The sequence below is a fragment of the Hydra vulgaris genome, chromosome 03 (assembly GCF_038396675.1).
Source record: "Hydra vulgaris chromosome 03, alternate assembly HydraT2T_AEP".
Lineage (NCBI taxonomy): Eukaryota > Metazoa > Cnidaria > Hydrozoa > Anthoathecata > Hydridae > Hydra > Hydra vulgaris.
The window spans coordinates 65,041,495-65,062,532 of NC_088922.1; the positions used below are offsets into that span (position 1 = coordinate 65,041,495).

At 26.8% G+C, this 21,038-nt stretch overlaps 1 protein-coding gene across 1 annotated transcript in view; it reads left to right on the forward strand.

The window, feature by feature from the left end:
* The window catches only part of LOC100201657 (protein FAM76A), a 50,795-nt gene that overhangs the window by 15,980 nt on the left and 13,777 nt on the right, over positions 1–21,038 (forward strand). Inside the window, exons 4-9 of the mRNA XM_065793996.1 lie at positions 10,549–10,609; positions 12,705–12,857; positions 16,961–17,112; positions 18,492–18,611; positions 18,703–18,766; positions 19,432–19,494. Coding sequence (XP_065650068.1) covers positions 10,549–10,609; positions 12,705–12,857; positions 16,961–17,112; positions 18,492–18,611; positions 18,703–18,766; positions 19,432–19,494 — 613 coding nt within the window. The remainder of the gene's footprint in view (positions 1–10,548; positions 10,610–12,704; positions 12,858–16,960; positions 17,113–18,491; positions 18,612–18,702; positions 18,767–19,431; positions 19,495–21,038) is intronic.

Here is a 21,038-nt window from a genome sequence, read left to right on the forward strand (position 1 = left end):
CTTCTCGGACAGTAATGGTTGATTTATAAACCACTTGCAATAGTATCCCATGGCTCCATATTATCACTAGTAAGTGACCAGAGTCCCGGCTAAAAACAGAGTTTTTTGCAAACCCGGCCCCGGCTAAACAAACACAATTTGCAGGAGTTACTAGCTGGAGCTGGATTTTTGTTGTTGTTGTTGTTGCTGCTTTTTTTTATTTTGTTCAAGTTAAAATTTGTTATGAAAGTTTAAGAAAATATAAGAAAAAGTCACAAAAATAATATATACAAATATAATATATTTCATAAATATTTACAATGACAAATAAGAAAGAACAAAGTTGATCAGATGGATATATGGTGTTTTTAAAAGATAGGAAAAGAAGCAATGATCTTAGAGAAAGTATGAGAGTAGTAATTATATTTATAGTGTGTATCAGAGAAGATGATAATGATGCCAATGGTTAAAATGATGGTGATGATCATTGTCATCATCATAATCATCTTAATCATCGTCATCAACTGTATGCTTGATGATGATGATGATGATGATGATGATATTATGATGATGATGATGATGATGATGATGATGATGATGATGATGATGATGATGATGATGATGATGATGATGATGATGATGATGATGATGATGGTAATGATGATGACGATGAGATGATATATATACCTTTATATAAAATATATCATGAGTTTTAAATAACAATAATATATTTGTAAGGAATATCAATAGTCATGCAGCCCTGGTCACAAACCCGGCCCTGGCTATGTTTTATCACACCCGACCCCGGTCCCGGTCAAATATCAACCCCGGTCGCTTACTAATTATCATCCCTCCAAAGGACTTTTTCGGGTGTTTTCATTGATGACTCACCCTAAAATTTTCAAACCGTGACTTTTTAAAACTCTGAAAAACCAATTTAAAACTGACTTTAAAAAAAAAAGGCAATGCAAATTTGACAGTGATTATTTATCTGGAAAAAAAAAATCAAAAAATAGCATTACTTTGTAAGATATTTGTAAAACAGTACTTTTTCTGCATAATTTAAACATTTCCCTGATTCAAAGTAATTAACAACAATTTTAAACCATAGATTTTAACGATACAAACTTAAACATAAATTTTTTCGACATCTTGTTTAAATCAATGTTTCTTTAAAAATATCAAGCGCTAACAAAATTGAAGATGGTGAAAAATTAAATTTTGTATTGAGGCTGTTAATAATAGATAAATTTCATATTCATATTCAGAAGCTGCTTTATGCTATAATCTTCCTAAAACAACTAATTTTTGCAGATTAAAAGAAATAAATGAAGCTGCTTGTGTTGGTAGGTAAAGAGCAATAAACCAAATAATAGAGAGGCTTATTGTTGAACTTGCACAGTCAATGAGTTACAATGGTTTCAGCTTAGAAAGAAATGATATTTTAACTGTGGTTAGAAACAATTTAAAAGAATCTAAACAAGCTTATTTTATTAGCAGGTAAACCAACTCAAAAATAGTACTATGGTTTCATTTAACATGCAAGAGCAGTGTCTTGGCAACTAGCATTTATTGATGAATGGTTCACCCAAAATGGCGCTGTTTATTTAGAGCATAATTTAAATTAAAAGCTGTTTCATGTGTTTAACGGTGATGAAAGTGGATTAAAATGCGATCAAGGTAAATTCAACATTGTCCAAAAAGGAATTTGAAAATCTAAAACAACTCGCCCCAATAAATGAAAAGCAATGAATAAATGAAAAAATGACTAAAAGTTTAACTTGTTGTGATGCTTTTAGAAAGTTTCTACCTTATCAAGTCATTTACAAAGTTCAAAGTTTAATGAAAGCCTGGGTTCAAGCTTCTGATGTTTATTAACGGGTGATCTGGAAGTTATCGGACAAAATAAAAACGTCAATAACTTATTTATAAATAAAAAAACAAACTACTATTATATTTTTTTAAAATAAAGCATTTATCTTTTAATAAAAATATATTATTTTTTATATGAAAAAACACCACCATCTGCAATTGATCTCAATTTTGCTCTGACGCCTTTCATATGCGACTGTAAAAAGTTTAAATCAATTTATTGTAGTTTTAGTTTAATGCGATCAATCAAAACTTGCTCTGTTGAAGCTTGCCAATCTCCCTCGTAAACCTTCTGTGCCAAATGTCCTCAAAAATTTTCAATTGGTCGTGCATTTGGGGGATTGGATTCTTTATCAACGTAATAGACATATTGGTCCATCCAATTTAGAGAATCTTTAGAATAATGAGAACTTGCTAAATCTGGCCAAAATAAATAGTTAAAGTCTCCATGATACTTGTGAATAAATGGAAGAAGTCGTTTTTCTAAACATTCATTAATATAGATTGATGAATTGATCGCTACAGCCTTGGAAGTGCGAAACAATGGCTCGGACATATCACGGTCAGATATGGCTATCCACATTAATAATTTTTTTGGAAATTTCTCTTTTCCTATAAAACGAACACTTTCTGGGCATGTCTTTTTGTTGTTTGTGTAGTATCCAGAATTTCCAGGCATGTTGTCCACTGCAAAACAAAAGTATTTTTCGTCATCGATGACTAGAAGCAATTTTGTGTTATAGAGTTGGTTAACCAGGACGACCAGGGTGCTTTCTATCAGAAAACGATTGAACAGTTTCAAGTCTTTTTAGGTTATCATGTATTGTACTTCGAGCAAATCCTTCCTTTTCAAAATGATTTACGATTTATTTTTTTTATATTAGGTTTATTTACAAAAAACATTTTTAGTCGCTTTCGAAAAGATTCTCGTTCAGCTGCGTTTAACCTCATTTTAAATAATTGTGTTTCAAATAATAAAGTTTATATTTTATAGAACGTTTATGCTTACGCATAAAACCACAAAAACTACTTATTATGCTCATATAATGAAATTAGGATTTGTCCGATAACTTCTGCATCACCCGTTATTCTACCAGCAAATCAGGTTGGATGGTAAGCAAAACTTTTTAATGGTTTCGTTCAATTTTTTAGTTATTGGAAACAAACTTCAAGGATATAAACTTCTATTTTTAGATGGCCATGCATCTCACATCAATATCGAGTTGAAAAGATTAACTGAGTCAAAAAACAAAGTTTTATTCCAATTGCCAGCTCACACAAGTCATTTTTTACAACCACTAGATGTTGAAGTTTTTAAAACTGTAAAAGCAGAATAATTAAAAGAACAACATATTATAATATGACTGACTTATCTGCAATAGCTCGCAACTAAGCTACCCAAGCTGCTAAAAAAAGAAAACTATATGAAAAGCAGCCAAAAAAGTTATTCGAAAACAAAAAAACTAGATATAGCCATTAAAAAACCATCATTTAAAAATCAAGAAAAAAGTTTTTAAAGCTCAGCAAACCCTGGAAACAGTCTAAAAAATAACAAAGATGCCTACTAGTCAAATATCGAGTGTCTTCCTGCCGCAAGCTGTAATCCCTATCAGATTAATTAAGCTGTAATCCCTATTGAATTCGTTTGCATAGGCTGTGAATAACTTTTTTTAGTTTTAGTTTTTGTACCTTGATGTTTTGAACCATTATTTTTTGGGTACTGCAACTTTTTCATTTTACTTTTTTAAAATTTATCAATTCTGTACAATAGGCTCAGTTGCCTTCTCCAAATGAATAAAAACTGTGATACTTAAGATGGTGAAGAATAACGTGACTATAATAATTGAGGGGTATAAAATAATAATTTTAAGGGAACAAAGCTAAGAGATTCCACAAGACGAAGTATTTGCGCAAAGCAAATTTTTATGTCGAAAAGTATGCGCAGATTAAACATTTCTGGCAATTATGTTGATGCGGCGAGAGAGAAAAGTCAGATTCATTTCAACTTTTTGAGAATTGCCATAAGCAAAAGCCAATCAATTTTCATATATTATATCACATGATGTCAACAGTAAAAAAAGCGAAAGCACATAAAATTGGAATAAAATTGGCATTCTTACTGATTTTCTATGTCACTGAATATTGCCAAGCATTAGTAAATTCATCAAATAAGACGCAAGACTTAAATTGAGAATTTACAAATGTAAATTTGCACACTTTCAATTCCAAAAGTTACACTTCACAAGAAGATTTATCTTCGAGTGGTCACACGAAGATACCCTTTTTGTAAAAAACCCCATATGGAGTTAAACTTGTTGTTCCTTCTTGCATTAACAGTTTTTTAACAGAAATTTTCATATCAGAGTTTAGCATTTATTTTCTTATACTTTCTTATAAAAAACTTTATTTTAAATTATTATATTACAAAATGATATCACATCTTACATTCTAAGACAGAAATGTTAAAGTTAATGCATGGAAAGAAATTTCCACATGTTTTGAAGTAGAAAGTATGCAAAAAATGTAATAATTGTTTTTAGTTAAACATACTTCGTAAACTTATTGCTGCCATTTTTATTGTTTATAACAAAAAAAAGTAGCGCAAAAGAAAATAGCGGAAATCAAAACGCGAATTTTTCATCCTGTGGAAAACGGCCTTAAGTCTCAGATTTTGCTGATTTTTACACCACTCAAAGGTTTTAAAAGTTATGAACATTTCCAAAATTTTATCATCTAATTCTAAATGATTTCAAAGATATGACTCTTCAAACTTTGTTTAAAACCAACAAAAACCTGCCATTTTGAAAATGATTATTAAATCTTATGAATTTTTTTTTTTTTTTTTTTGCAGATCTTAAGTCAACCAACATGTTAAGAGCTTCTGGATACCAGGAAAAAATAGAGATATTAACCTGGAGTCCTTTTGGGAATCTGCATCCTGATTTTACTCTTGTTGTGAACAAAGAAACTGTATCTTAAAACTAAAAACAAAAAATAGTTTATATTTATTGTTTTTAAATTTCTGAGATCATTCGTGTCATAAAAATTAGAAAATAAAAACTCACGTATAGAAATAAAAAAATTCTTACTCTCCTGTTTATTATTACCCATTCCTCCCCCTTTCTTTCCTATCTCCCCTCATTTATTACATGTGAAAACAAACTTGATTTGTCTATTGATTGAAAGAGTTTAACAAGTTTATTAGGCTAAATTTTGTTTGATTATGTGATCAGTATGTTTTATAATCATTTCTATTCCTTTATTTACAACTTCCTCCACAACTCTAAATCCAATTGAAAAAGATTGCAAAATTAGAAACATCACCTCCTAAATTACCTATTAATTAGATAAAATTATTCAAATTGACTATAAATTGGGTTTGAGGCTCAATTTTATAAACTATTAAATGCCAAGTTTAATAAAATAATAAATGCTCCATCATTTAAAACACATTGTGGCTTGTATAATGTGGAAAGTGATTAAATGATGAAATGCAGAAATTGATGGTTTAAAATTTATTAAAAATTGATATTTTTTACCAATAATTAGTAAATAAAAAAGCAGATGTTTATTATTCATTACAATTAATTTAGTAAGTAAAACTTGTTTAATTTAGTAATAAAAACAGGGCTCGAATTAATGTAAAAAAATCTAATCGCAATTTTTTTGTTGCTCATAACACCTCCTCCACTCCCGCTGGAGGGGAGGAGGCATTATTTATTTTAACTTATTTATAATAACATATATAATGAGTCTCATTTTTGCATAAGATGTCATAACATTTACGTTCAGCGGTTGTAAAGTAGCTTTAGTTATAATTTACATTATTACTATTATTATATTGCATTAAATCTAATGGCTGTATTTTTGTAAAATCAATGAGCGTGATATAATCTTCTTTTAATTAATTATTTCATTTTCTATTTTATTTACATATTTTAAACTGTTTAAAACAACTAGAATATTTAATTTTCTATAAATTTTTAACAGTAAAATTATTTAAAACTCTAACAAAACAATTTATAAATTTAAAACAGTTATAAAAAACTATTAATAAAACATTATCGTGATAAAATGTTAAAACTTAACATTTTCACGAAAACCCGCACAATCACAAGCAAGAATAATAATTAAATTCTTATTAAGTAAGTTTTCTTATCTAAGTAACCTTATCAAATTCCCATGATATTTCTGTCTATTGCTTTTACATTCAATGTATTTTTTAATCAAAGTTAGCGTTCACTTTTTTCATTCAATAAAATAAAGCGAAAGAAAAAAATGTGTCTAAGTATTAGAATCTTTTACGATCTAATACTTTTTTTGATTTTTGATTTAAGTTTTGCCAAGTAATACAGAATATTAAACTTTTTCTGTAACAAGTCAGCGTCTTTTACGGCCATTTTACGTAAACCACACCCGATTGGAGTATTATGAATAACATGGTTGGATAATGAAACTGAACCTAATGTTGTTTGTTGATAAATTTGCGTGGCCTCTTTATGTTGCGCACTGCTTAAGTGCGATGCCAGTGAATCTTTTTTTATTGATATTGTTCCTGGTTTGATTGATAGAAAACAATTTTGTTTGACTTATCCGTTTTTCAAATTGTTTACATAAACTTAATCTTATAACTTCATTTCCATTTAAATCGTATTCTAACTTGCAATTAAAATGTTTTCCCCACTTTTTAACTGTAGATAATCTGCATCTGTGGTCCTTATTTGCATCCATTTATTGCTATTAATTTAAAATTAGCAAGTGTACTAACAAACTTTACAGTTTTTTTTTAATAACTGTTTAGAGTCTATATTGCCTTCCACTATTCTTTGCAAAATAAACTTATAAAAATATCATTAAATTTGTTCATAAGCTATAATATATATAAATATCATTATAAGCTATAATATTTCTAAATATCATTAAATTTGTTCATGAGCTAAATCGGAATAAAGCCCTTGAGAATTCGAGTTAAGAAAGTGACTTTTCAATCAATTAACTTTTATTTCTTTTTTCAATCAAAATCTTTTATTTCTTGATTCGAATAGGTATTAAATCGTTTGTTTTTTATAAATTTTTCCTTCCTTAAACAATCGGTCTTTTTCCTGCATTTGAACATTTTTGATAATTGATCTCTAAATCTTTTATTTTTCCTTTCTTTTAATTTATGCTCCGCTTTAAACAAAAAAATTATTGTTACAGAAGTCACTGCAGTTTTATACTGTAAAAGAACACTAAATATTCGCGAATAGAGTATCAACCTTCTAAAATAAAAAAAGAAAGATAGCGAAAAAACAAATTTTAAGAAAAAACTAATCGTGAAGGTGCGAAAAGTAATGGCAATCGCGATACGCTTAATTCGAGCCCTGAAAAATTCGATAAAATTTTTAGAAACATTAAATAAAAGTCACAATATGATTCTAAATGTCCTCATTAAATTTTTCTTCTAATAACATACATTTGACAATGTTTTTTATTTCTTTTTTAGGAAAGACCAAAGTTGATAGTCCTCGACCTTGCCTTAAGGCCAAAAATTAAAGCCTTGGTCTTGGTCTTGGCCTTGAAACTGTTGGCCTTTGTCTTGGTCTTGGCCTTGGCTTTGATTGTTTTGACCTTGGCCTTCAAAATAAAATATATAAAATTAAAGAATTAAAAGTTTTCATTATTTGTTTTTATGTATTTTTGTTTTCAGCTTTCATATATATCTACAAGTATATTTTCTTATTGACTTCATTGAATTCTGCGCATAACCTTGGTTTATTTTTACAACATTTGGTTTTATTGTCACAGCAATTGTTACCTACAGTTTTTTTAATAATTGGCCTTAACATAAGGCAAAAATATAAGTCTCTGGTCTTGAAAATGTTTGTATATTTCTTGGCCTTGAAACTCTTATTCTTGGATTTGACCTTAAAACTCTTGGCCTTGGCTTTGGTCCTTGTAACTTTTAGCCTTGGTCTTGGTCTTGTATCATGTGGCCTTGGCCTTGCTACCTTTAGCCTTGTTAACAACTCTGGGAAAGACCACAATCAAATTCATATAATTCTATAATTATACTAAATTATTCAAGATAATTAAAAAAAAAATTTTAACTTAAAAGAAAAAGAGCCTATACACCTGCGTTTTTTCAACTCACTCATTTTAAATTTTAATAAATTTTCGAAATTTAGGATCGGAATTTAAAAAGTTGCCAGAAAAAAAAGTTTTAAAAAGTTGCCAGAAAAAACAGAAAAAACGAGTCAGCAACAAGTAAAGGAACAATTTGATATGGTCAAAGCTGTTTCAGTTTCATTACTGTCAAGTTACTCACAAGTTAACACAATGTGGGATGGGAATAAAAGGATGGATGCGAATTTTTATCCAAATATAATAAATAAGGGGAGATGAGAAAAAAGGAGGAGGGGGACAAAGTCTTAACAAAACAAATAACTTTAATTTTTTTTTCTTATAAGTTTTTTAATTTTTAAGACCTCAATATATCTCAAAAATTAGAAAATAATCACTAAAATTTTGTAAAATTTAACAAACAGGGGGAGGGGATCTTAATAAGCTCAGGTTGGGTGGGAAAATTTTTCGAAAATTATTAAATATCAACTGCTGTGTAATTTGACCATGTTTTTTTTTCCTATTTTTGAAAAGGCCACTCTCCATTTCTTTGTAATAACTCTAACTAAACTATTCAGCAAGACATCTAAAAAAAAAAAGAGCTACTTTGGCATATTTGTAACTAAGCTCGCCCCACTGAAATTGCTATAAAGGCAAAAAATTAAAGGTGTTATGTTTATTTTTAAGTATTTTAAGTTGTTTTTTTGGATTCCTTGCCTCAAAATATGTAAGTGTACACATTTTCAGCTTTCCATTTGCACACAGAACAGAAACAATGACCCAAACCATTTTTTAAAATGGCGGGTTTTTGTTGGTTTAAGGCAAAGTTTAATGAGTCATATCTTTGAAATCATTTGGAATTGGATGATGAAATTTTGGAAATGTTCATAACTTATTAAAATCTTTAAGTGGTGTAAAAATTAACAAAATCTGTGACTTAGGGTTGCATGCCCTTGGTGTTTTCACATGGAATTGCCCGTTAATGAACAATATTTAGTCCTTGAAGTGTTGCTATTTAAAAACACACCTGTATAAAAGATAAAAAACTGACTGCATTTCTGCAACCCTCCAAATTAGGAAAATTGAGGTCGGAAATAAATTGCCGACTTTAAAATGTTAGACATTGACAAAAAAATTTTGACACATAGGGGTTACCATAAAATATTAAAACAAAGTTAACGATTTTTTGCCAACCTCAAACACTTTTGGATCAGCATTACCGAATACCAACCCTAATTCTAAGTGCTGTTGCTAAGTAGTAAAAAATCACTACAAGCTTCCAATTCGATTAATGGGGGAGCATTGGCTCCCACTTGATACTAATAACTGATAATAATAATAAATGGGGGAGCATTCACAACCCACCTGATACTAATAACTAAGATTTCAGCTAATTAACAGTGGTTAACTGGCAAAAACAAACAGTGACAGCGAAGTTAAGTGTTTTTAACTAATTACAAAAAAATGATGAAAGGCAGGATCTTATAAATAGATAATGCCCACACTGTACCGATGCAAACCCTTACATTAAAGTATAAAAGTAATCTAATATTTTAAAAACCTTTTTACTGAGCTTAAAGCTAGAGCTCTATGCTACTTAATACTTTAAATTTAATGCTATTTTTTGGGATTTGATATGTATGTTTGGAATTAGGAATATTTTTTTTTTTTTTTTTTTTTAGATTATTCACCTCCCCAAGGCCCGAGGGGGGCCACTTTAGTCGAGGAGGCTACTCATTTTTTTTTTTTTTTAATGTTTTTTAGTATTTTTTTTTAGTTGTTATTCGTGGTGCAACCCTCTCTCAACTCTTTAACTCCGAAACACGAACCTTGCCGACCAAGGCCGCTGCACAGAGAAACTAAGTTGAGCGCGGTACTTCCAGGGATGTGGTGGGAGTCGAACTCTGAACCTCTCGCTTAAAAAGCGAGCGCTCATACCACTACACCACTACCGCATTTCGCTTGGATTAAGGGACACATGTGTCCCTTAATCCAAGCGAAAACTTTGCTTTTACAAATTAAAAAAGTAAAACATTTTCATTAATAATATACTTGTTGCCTGATATGGTTCAATTCAATTTAAGTTCCAGTTTACTCATTTAAAAAAGATTTTTTAGAAATTCCAAAACATAGCAGAGTTATTCAACTTTAAGCGTGATTTTGTTTGGAATTAGAGAAGTTTATGAAATGTGTGTATATATATATATATATATATATATATATATATATATATATATATATATATATATATATATATATATATATATATATATATATATATATATATATATATATATATATAAGGAAGGCCATTAAAGGCAGTGAAAATTTTTAAAATAGTCATTATTTTATAAAAAAAGATAATTTTTTATAAAATAATGACTATTTTAAAAATTCTTATATAATTTTGCTTCTTTTGAGATCCAACATGATATACTTTTGAAGAACTATTTTTCTGATAATTAATGGAACCCATCTGGTGTTTAAGGGAATTTTTTTATTTTTTTTTATTAAGTATATATTAATGTTACTTAATATATATATTTATGTTACTATTTAACTTTTGTTTTTTAATTTAAAGTTTTTATTGTTTAGAAAACTTCACGAAGAACCAGTATGCACAAAGTGTTCTTATAATATTGAAGTTTATGGTGAGGTAAAAAAAGTAAATTTTTTAAATTGAATAGTCAGCATCTAAAAATTAGGCAAGTGTTGCCCTAGTTTAACCAGTTTTACTATTTTAGAAAGTTAAAAAAAATGTTCTTTTTAGGTTTATAAAAAAGTTTTCTTGGGGATTTAATAATAATTATCTCTTGAAAATTTCCAAAACATTAAAAGAAAAGCTTTTTTTTTTATATAATAATCAAGTTTCATCTACTGTAAAGTTATTGTTACAATATCTTTGTTTGAATCAAAACTATCTTTTTTAATTGTAAAGATATTCAAATATAGCTCAAAATTTCAAGATCTATTTTCTTTAATTTCTAGAGATATTGTGTGAACATAATACTCAAACTCTTAAATCAAAAGTTTGTTTATTAAAATTTTTATACTAATAAAAGTATTATATTAATTATATATTTTTTTTTTGTCAAAACATCACCTGAGAATTGGTTTGTTTAACCAGACCAATTTACATCTTGTTGGTAAAATGTGGTTAAAATTTAAGAGGGTATTACTGCTCTTGCATTTTATTTTCATCTAGTTAAGGTGTTTTAATGTATTATCTTTACTTTAAAATCAATAATAAAATGGTATTTAAAGTTTATCTAAAATTAAAAAGATATTCACATATCTTATTTGGACATTAAACAAAACTGCACTGAGAACAAATAATTTAATTAATAGTTAATAATTTAATAGTTAATAACTTTAATTAAATAGTTAATAATAAATTAATAGTTAATAATTTATATATCAATATCCCATATATTGAACAAATTATTAGGATAATTAATATGCTTATGATATATAATCTTTTTTGCTAGAAAAGTTTTAAAAAATAAAATAGTTTTAAGAAAAAAATTTTTATCAAGCTTTCTTTTATCAAGCATATAGATCACAAAACTGAAGAACTATACAGTAATCATAATATCTTTCATAGAGTGCTATCAGCAGTCTATTTTATTTTCTTTACTTTTATGAGGCTTTTTGTTTTTAAAAAATTGTTTGTCTATTTGTTATGGAAAAAATTGAGCTTTTTGGCTAAATCTCTTTTTAATTTCTAATAGAGAAAAGTCCTCAGTTTTCAAATTCATACTTTTTGGCAATTAACTTTTTTACTTTTTTTTACTTTTTTGGCATTAACTCAGTAGAAGGTCATCATTGAAGGATGTTTTAAGTTTGTACTTTTATTGTACACAATTTGTTTTAATTTCGTGTAAGGATCTTAGGAAAAAAATTGTTTTTTGATAGGCTAGAAACTCTGTGGGAACTATCTGCAGTATTTTAAGATTACTTGACTTTGTAGGCATTTTTTTAACGCTGTTTAGAAATATTCAGACATTTTTTAATGTAATGCACTTTAACAATGTGTACTGCAATCTTTTGTTAGTTTCTTTGTCCTTGCTCAGAAAATTTCTGTTCTTCAATTTCAATATTGCCGCTGTTTTCTGACATATAAATTAAGTAATGCTAAATTCTTCAATGAATTTTATTGTGTGGAGCGCAACAGTTGTGAAACAAACAATCTGACCAAAGAATGATTTTATTGATGTCTTTTACTATATTTTTTAGTATTTTTATAATATAAGTATAAACAAACATATCTTAAAATGAAATTCTGTAAAACAACTCATTTTCAGTAAAAAGTGGATATTGAACAACCAATTCTCAGGTAAAAAAAAATAGTATATTATTTTTATAAAAGGCTTAAAAATGGAAATCTTAAGTTTTACATTTTATGAATAATTCAAAACTTAGTTTATTTAAAAAAATTATATTTAAATATATATGATTACAAGTTGGTTTTCTAAGAAAAACAGTACATCCAAATTTGCATTAAATCTGACAATCCCTGGGTTTCAAAATATTTTTCAAAATATTTACCTCAATTTTGTAGTTACACTAATGCTGTATAATTTTATAAAATAGAAATAATAAGTTTTTAAATACCACTAATTTTTAAATACCACTTTTATTAGTGTAAAAGCCTGCCTTTTCTCCTGTTGATCTATTTTTTTAATTTTTTTTTAATACTGTACAAAACACCACTTAAAAGTTAAATATCATGTTTGTGTTTGTTTTTTCAGCCAAAGAAGTGTAAGTATTGTCAAACAAAAGCTGCTTTTAAAAAGAGCATATGCTCCCACTGTTCCAGCTCTGAGAAAAAGTATGGTAAACCTCTCAAGTGTCATCAATGCAAGCTCGATTGTGCTTTCAAAAAAAAAAGCCAAGAGCCAGAGGTACTGATATAATTAAAAAAATACTGTAAATTGTTAATTAAGTTTATTAGTTTGCAGTTTAGTATTTTTCCAGTGTCTATTAAGTTTATATTTACATACAAATATAAGATGTGTTTTGCTTGCCCAAACATTTTCTTTGGAGTTGGCTAAATTTATCAAAGTATAAAATAAAACCATTTTACATGTCTTTGTAACATTCATATTGAATAGATTAAAAATGAATGTTTCAAACAAAGCTACAAATAAAACAAAATATTTTTAAAACTATAAATAAATAAAGTAACTACAATAAGAAAAGAAAAAGTACAAGATTAACAATAAGAATAGAAATAAGAATAGCCGAGTACATTAACCAAGTCAGCTTTAACATGATATATGATTAAAACAAACACGGTAAAAAGAAATATGGACCCTAATCCATTACCCTGCGATACCCCTGCCGAACTCGCTATAAATCAAAATTTTATTAACTTAGTAGAAACAAAAGATTTTCAAGACTGCAAGCATGATATGATTTTAGTAGAATATTTGTATCAAAATACTGTAGATATGCAGATATGAAAAAAAAGGTTTTCTACTACCACATATTAATTGATTTTTAGTAATGATTTTAAGTTGCGCGGGTTGTTCATTTTCTTACACTATAAATTGGTTAACAAAATGAATGAAGTATCTATGACAGGGTTAGAGTTTTTTGAAGACTCTATTGCATTCTATTTAATTTTAAAAGGGTTTTTAATAGGGTATATTGCCATTTGATTGTTTTTGGTTTTATTGGTGCTGGAAGTACCTATGTGGTTTAAATGGTCTTAGGGGAAAATTTATTAGTATTTTTTGTTTGCACACTTTAGTTTAAGTTTTTTTTCTGGCGTTTTTAATTTGAATTTATTGTGCTTAGTTTTTTCTACCGGTGGTATTGTAAGTGATTTATTTAATTATTTTTATTTATATTGTGCACTTTTTATATCATATAACACTTTTTATATCATATCATCAAAAAAATATTAGTGTTTTATTGTTGGGTTTTGGCTATTTGTAGTGAATCCTTTTTTACTGCAGTATAGAATAGGCATAAGTCGCGGGGTAAAGCATAAGTGGCGTTGGTCTGACAGGATAAAAGTTATAAGTGCTGATCCTCATCGAAACGCCAGTAATAATAGACATGACTCTGAGGAGATGTTTATTACTTAATCACTAAACAAATTATGTTTACACATTGGCATTAATGTTTTTTTTCCATTCTGAAGCCTTTCATTGTTGTATGCATACTTTTTATTTTTTAATCTATATTTTGTTTTATTTATTTTTTGTTTTATTTACTTTTGTTTGGTGATAGTTTTTGTATATCTTCGTTCATATTAGTATTTATATAACAATTTATTTTTTATTATTATTGTAAGTACTGTTTAGGTGCATTGTCTGTCTTATTTATATTTTAAATATTCCTCTATTAATCTTTATTTTTGTCTTTACAACTGTCAAAATATGCTTTGTTTGAAAAATAATTATCCTTCATTCTAATGTACTTCATTTCTTCCCTCAGGCATTCACTGCTTGTGTGTGACCATTCGGTGAATTTTATATATGTCAGAATTATATATGTGCCAAAGTTTATAAATAAAATGTGAAATGTATGATTGATTTTAACTGATGAGTATTTAATAATAAGATAAAAACAACTTAATCCCAACAACTAAATTAACTTAATCCCAACAACTTGAAATTACTGGATGCATACTTTTTATTTTTGTAATCAATTTTTGTTATATTTATTTTTTGTTTGGTGACATATTTTTTGTATATCTTCGTTAATATTAGTGTTTATAATCCAATTTATTGTCTATTATTATTGTTAGTACTGTTTAGGTGCATTGTCTGTTTTATTTATAATATAAGTATTTCTCTATTGATCTTTATTTTTTGTCTTGACAACTGTCAAATATGCTTTGTTCGAAAAATAATTCTCCTTTATTCTAATAAACTTCATTTTTTCCCTCAGGCTTTCTCTGCTCGTGTGTGACCATTCGGCAAATTTTATATATACCAGAATTATATATATGCCAAAGTTTTTAAAATAATAAATTTATTAAAGTATAAAATAAAACCATTTTACTATTGTACTTTTTCTTTTCTTGTTGTAGTTACTTTATTTATTTATAGTTTTTAAAAATATTTTGTTTTATTTGTAGCTTTGTTTGAAACATTCATTTTTAATCTATTCAATATGAATGTTACAAAGAAATGTATGCAAATATTTATTCTTAATGAAATCTATCAGCATTAGATTTTTAATGAAGCTCTGTTAATAAACTATAACTGCAATATGAAGGGCCAAATTAACTCAAATTTTTGCAGAAAAAACAACAATCTTACTGCAACAAAAAAATAGTTCTTTTATGATACTCTTATAACTATTATGTTTCAAATATTATTTGTATTAAACAAATGTTAATCCAGGATACACAAATGCCGGATAAAAATACTGTTGTATGAGATAAAAATTGAAACAAGGTTAATAAAAACTCATTAATACTTTAATCAACTTCAAGAGCATACACAAATAAAAAAACATAAATGGCTAGCATTTCTTGGTGATACTGGTGGTCTGAAAAACACACATGTTAATTTTTAAATAAGCTTCACTCGACATGATGGACAAATAACTAAAAGTAATATTCGTAAAAAATAAAAAATAGCTGTCGCAATTGCTTCAAATAATAGACTTTCAAGATTGATAAATGGCTTTGATCCATCGCAATTTGCAATTGCTTAATTTGACCCATTGCTTAGTCTTCCCCTTAAATATTTTCATACTGCAATTCATAATAAAATGTTATTACTATAATTTTTTATAAAACGATGTTTGTACTACAATTAAAACTAGCTGTCATGACCCATAAAAAATATACGTCTAGCGGAGTTTATTCACACCTACCTCTATTTTTATGCTTATTCAGCTATTTATCTATCCTCTATTTCTTTGCTTTAATGTTTATTAAATAAATGGTAGAAAAATAATTCATTTAAAGATTGCTTTTAGAGCAAAAATAAATTTATTCACATGCTTAGAGCTCGTCTCGTACCCCGTTTATCGTACCCCGTTTATCTATTTCAAAATAAAAGGTTTTAATTGAATAAAAGCACCAGCCTACTTTAAAAAAGAAAATCGTCTTTTTAATATCCTAGATAGTAGATTAACCTTATTGATAAACACTTAACCTAAGTATTTCTAACATAGATGTCAGTAGAGTGACATTTCTTGCGGCTTTTTTCAGAATTCAAGGCTTAGAAAATAAAATTTTAACCATTCATCAGGATTATATCAAATTTTTTTAATTTTAATTTAAGAAAAAAGCAAAAGAGGACCAAGAAAACTGGTCAGGGAGAGCTAGTTATGTCAAATCTGTCCCTTATTGCAAAATATTTTCAATTTTTTTGATCTAGGCATAATTTATAGCATATATTTATAGCAAAATAAATATAGCAAAAAAGTTTTAACGTTTTTGGTGGCTACAGGTTGTTTTTTTTTTTTTTTTTTTGCACTTTCTGGAGTAGCAGCTTGTTTTAAAATTCTCTCCCTTTTGTTTATTACAGTGTATATCTTTACATATGTTGTGTGTATAATATCTAAAAACTTCAAAAGTGATTTATCTTGTATTTTAAAAAAATTAATACAAAACAAAAAAGATTCTAGTTATAGGATTATAACAACGACGCTTTGCTACTATTGAGATATTGCCGCAACACAATTTTCAAGTGAAAATAAAACTGTAAAACTTACAACATTACATAGTGTAAAGTTTACATAAGTTAGATATTTGCATACACTTTCATTCACATTTTCTTATACAAAAAGTGCTGCAACTCTTTCTTGCCATTAATTTGCAATTTAACTAATTTAATTTGATTTAATTAATTTGCAATGGCTGCCAAGAGTTCTGTATCAAACGCTCAAAAAGGCACTAATACTACTGCTATTAAGTTCAGCATTATTATATAGATTAAAAATATTTTTGTAATGCTTAGATAATAATTAAAATAATTTTTGTAATATTTAGGTAAAATCTGAGACAAATTTTTAAAATATTTATCATTTTATGTAGACTGGAAAATTGCTATGTTTTAAATGTAAAATTCAACACAAAAGAAATCTACATATGCTGGAGAAACAAGAGCGCAGTGCTAAAAAAATTGAAAAACAAGTTCGGAGTACTAAAGAAAAGCAAGAACAAAATAACTATAAAAAATCATTAAAGTTAGTTGCTTTTATTTTGTTTGTACTATTTGTCTGTCCAACATTTAATTACATCAACATGTAAAATTTTTAATTTTCCTATCTCAATAATTTTGTATAAAATTTGATCCCTCTGAAAAAATTACATCTTGCAAACTAGTTTAATAACCAAATTTATTTGGTTATTAAGTATTATGATCACATCCCCATTTAAAAACATCCTTATCTAACCAGTATTTTACATGAATCGACATTTATAAGTATCCTACATCATTCAACATTATTTTCTACTATATATGAATTGACACTGAAGTATCTTATGTAAATGGCATTGTGGAACACAGAGCAATAATTAAATATATTTAGAATATAAGTTCAGATAAACCCATTTGATGTTTATACAAAAAAAAATTTTAACCATTAACTCCAAACCTTGACGTTTGTTAAAGGATGTTATAAGTTATAAAACTTCAGCAGTTCTTCAAAAATACAACTTTCAACTCTTAATTTTCAAATTTTTTGTCATTTTTAGAATCTTGGACATTTTGCAATCATTGTCAGCCAAGACTTAAATTAACTTACATTTTTTATCTTTTTACTTAAGCATGCTGAATGAGCTCAGCTCACAAATTCAATTGTATCCAATCCAAAATTGATGATTGTATTTAATCCAGCTCACAGATTGTATCCACTAGAGATAAATTTCTTTTTTGATACTTTTTTAATTTATTCTTATTAGTTGTTTTTTTTTTAATATATATATACTTCTGTTATTACATGCTCTGTGCTACCTTAATTAAGTTTTTAATAAAAAGAAGTTTTAATTTTGCAAAGTTGCTGAATAACTTGTTCTTTGTCTAATAACCGTGCTAAACTTAAAGCTCTCACATTCATATTTTAGCAATTAAATCTGTCTTCTTTTCTTATTTGCTGTTTTTAACTTAATATGGTATAATCTATGGTAGAATTTATCTCAAATATGTCAAAAATCAGCACATTTTAGATTTATCTTGTGATTGGCCCATTTTTTTTCGGAAATAAAGTTTTTGTTCAGTACCCTGTTTAACTGCTGTTGTCACTTGTGTGATTATACCCCTGTTTTAAGTGTTAGTTGCTGTTTGTTTTTTCGTTGTTTGTGGCAATGCTTTCTAGGCTACTTTTTTGATCTTTCTATGCATTATCAATAACTTCTCATACGCACTTCACTAAATCTTTAATGATAGGGAGGAAGAATTCATCATAAGCATTGATACATATTTATAAAAGATTTAAGGAATATTATTCTATTTATTAAGTTTTGTAAGGTTTGGATTCTAGTCATCAGACTTGAGAATATGAAAATATATTTTATTTTGTTAAAAAATCGTCAATGATTTAATTTTTTTCTTTCTGTTTCTTAGTGGTAATGATTTATCAAATGAGTCATTTGGAACTTTAAAAGCTGAAAGTCTAACTATACCTTTAAGAAAAGGAATTGAAATAAAATCTTCAAGTAGAGACGGTACTCCACTTTTCGATAGGTACTCTTAATAATCATTAAATCTTAAGATTTTTATTAAGCTAAAGAGAGGTTTATTTATTTTGGAAAATTTTATGTTCTAATTTCTTTAGTAATACAGACAAGGAAGATATGTTTACAGATTCAATTTCAAACATTACTGCACTGAAGGAACAGGTTCCATATTTGTTTTTGAAGTTATTTGAGATTTTCTTATTCAAAAAAAGCTCATAAAACGAAATAAAATTATTTCATTAACTTATTTACCTGAAGATAATAAATAAAAATGTAAAAGTATTCATATTGCATTCTAAGTGTTAACTATAAAGTATATTTTTATAAATGTTATAAAATTATAATAATTAGCAGGTGAGGTGTAACAGGTAAATTTCAATTTAATTGTGTTTGCTTGCAGTTAGTGATAAATTAGATTTAAAAAGTTAAACAGTAGCTTTCCTTAGAGAAGAAAAACTCAGATATAAAATCTCCAATTTGTGCGTAAGGGTAAGATGTTAACCTTATGTTGTAATCCTCCTAATAGTAGTCACACCATTCAAATATTTAATCCTGATTTGAAAAACAGGGTAGTGACAGGAAGAGCATGCTGTTATAAAAGTTGCTTTTTTTTTATTCAATGCATTTTATTCTTATTATATTTTATATTATCATATGTATAAGAGATGAACTTTAAATTATTTGTATCATTCATTAATGTTAAAGTAGGTTGTAGTTAATTTCTTTTGAAAAAAATTTTGTTAGGAAAAAAATTAGTGTGGATTTTTGAATTCATTGTTGTTAAATTGTTTTATAAAAGAAAAATATTTGTTAATTTTAAAACTTAGATTGCATCATTGAAGAAAATAATTACACAGAAAGATAAGACTATTTTAGAGAAAGATATTAAGGTATTTACAAATAGCACATTATATTACAAGTTTTACATGTTATAAAAATCAATACACAGATATCATGGCAACCTTAATCAGTGTATAACTGATTAAAGTTATACACTGAAAAATTTTTTCAATTCTTTTTAAAAATTAAGGTGAACACCTTAATTTTTAAAAAAAGCTTGCTTTAATACAAAAAATTGTTGTAACTTTTTTCATAGTTAGCAGAGCTAGAAATAACAGCCAATCAATAGTCTACTTTTTAAAAAAAAAAATTCTTTTGATCTCCTATTATCAACTCTGGCCGATCAAATTTGATCCTCAAGAATTGCTAAGTTAGCTTAATAATAAAAAATTTAAATACCTTCAAAAACAGAAAGTTTAAATTATCATGTTAGCAACTAAATATTGTTAAAAGGAACAAAGTTTTGGGACCTATTACAATCTTTAGTTTACAGTATTAAAAAAAAGCAAAAGTTATATTGTATAAGCAAAAATGGCAAATGCTTTTGATTGGCGGAATAAACACTGAGATAATAATCAATTTTTTTTGTAACTTTAATTTGAAAGTATATAAAATGTTACATGAATTTTAATTAAAAATGTTATTGTTTATTTAAAAACCAAATAATAACTCAGGCTTTTGATTGGTGGGAAAAACATTACTTAACATAATATCAAGTAATTACTCAATATTATATTATAATAATTTAAACAACTTAAACAAAATAAAATGTTATTTTTAATAACTTAATTTTGCTTTAATTGTTACAAAGATCTAGATAAAGATCAAAGTTTGAGATCATTAAATGCTAAAACAATAGTTTTTGTTTTTAAGTATTAAAATTGATTAAGCAGGAAGTATAAAGTTATCATAATAAGAAAATAGAGTCAGGAAAAAAACAACGATTATTATTTCATTAATTAAGAAATTGCTATCCGAAGAACCTGCAAGGGATAAAGTAAAACTTAATCAAAAAAGTTACAATTTAAAACATTAACAACAACAACAAGCTATTTATTTTCCGTAAATCATTTTTACAATAGTTTTGATAATAATAATAATAACAATAACAATATTAATAATAATAGTAATATATTATAATAATACAAGATAAAAAAAGAACTAATACAAATTATATGAATAGTAATAATAAGTATGTTTACAATAATTACACTGAAAAATGATAATAATAACTAATATTATAATGGTAGTTATGAGCATAAAATTATTTATAATAATAATTTAATAATTTATTTAGGATGGTGTCACTCATACAGAAATCTGATCAAAGAAGTGACACCAATTTTTAAATATAATATAAGTAATAACAAGCAAAGACATGCATTGAAACATATGGACCATAAACACATAGAACATACATTAAAACAAACAAGTAGAAATCATAATTTGCAGGTTTTAATAAGAAAAAAAAGAAAAAAATAAACAAAAGAACTGGTAATAAATGTCGTAATGACAAAAAGAATATTTTAATCATAAGGATAATATGTCTAAAAGTTAGATTAAAAAGTTTTTCAGAAATTTTTGAAATTGATAT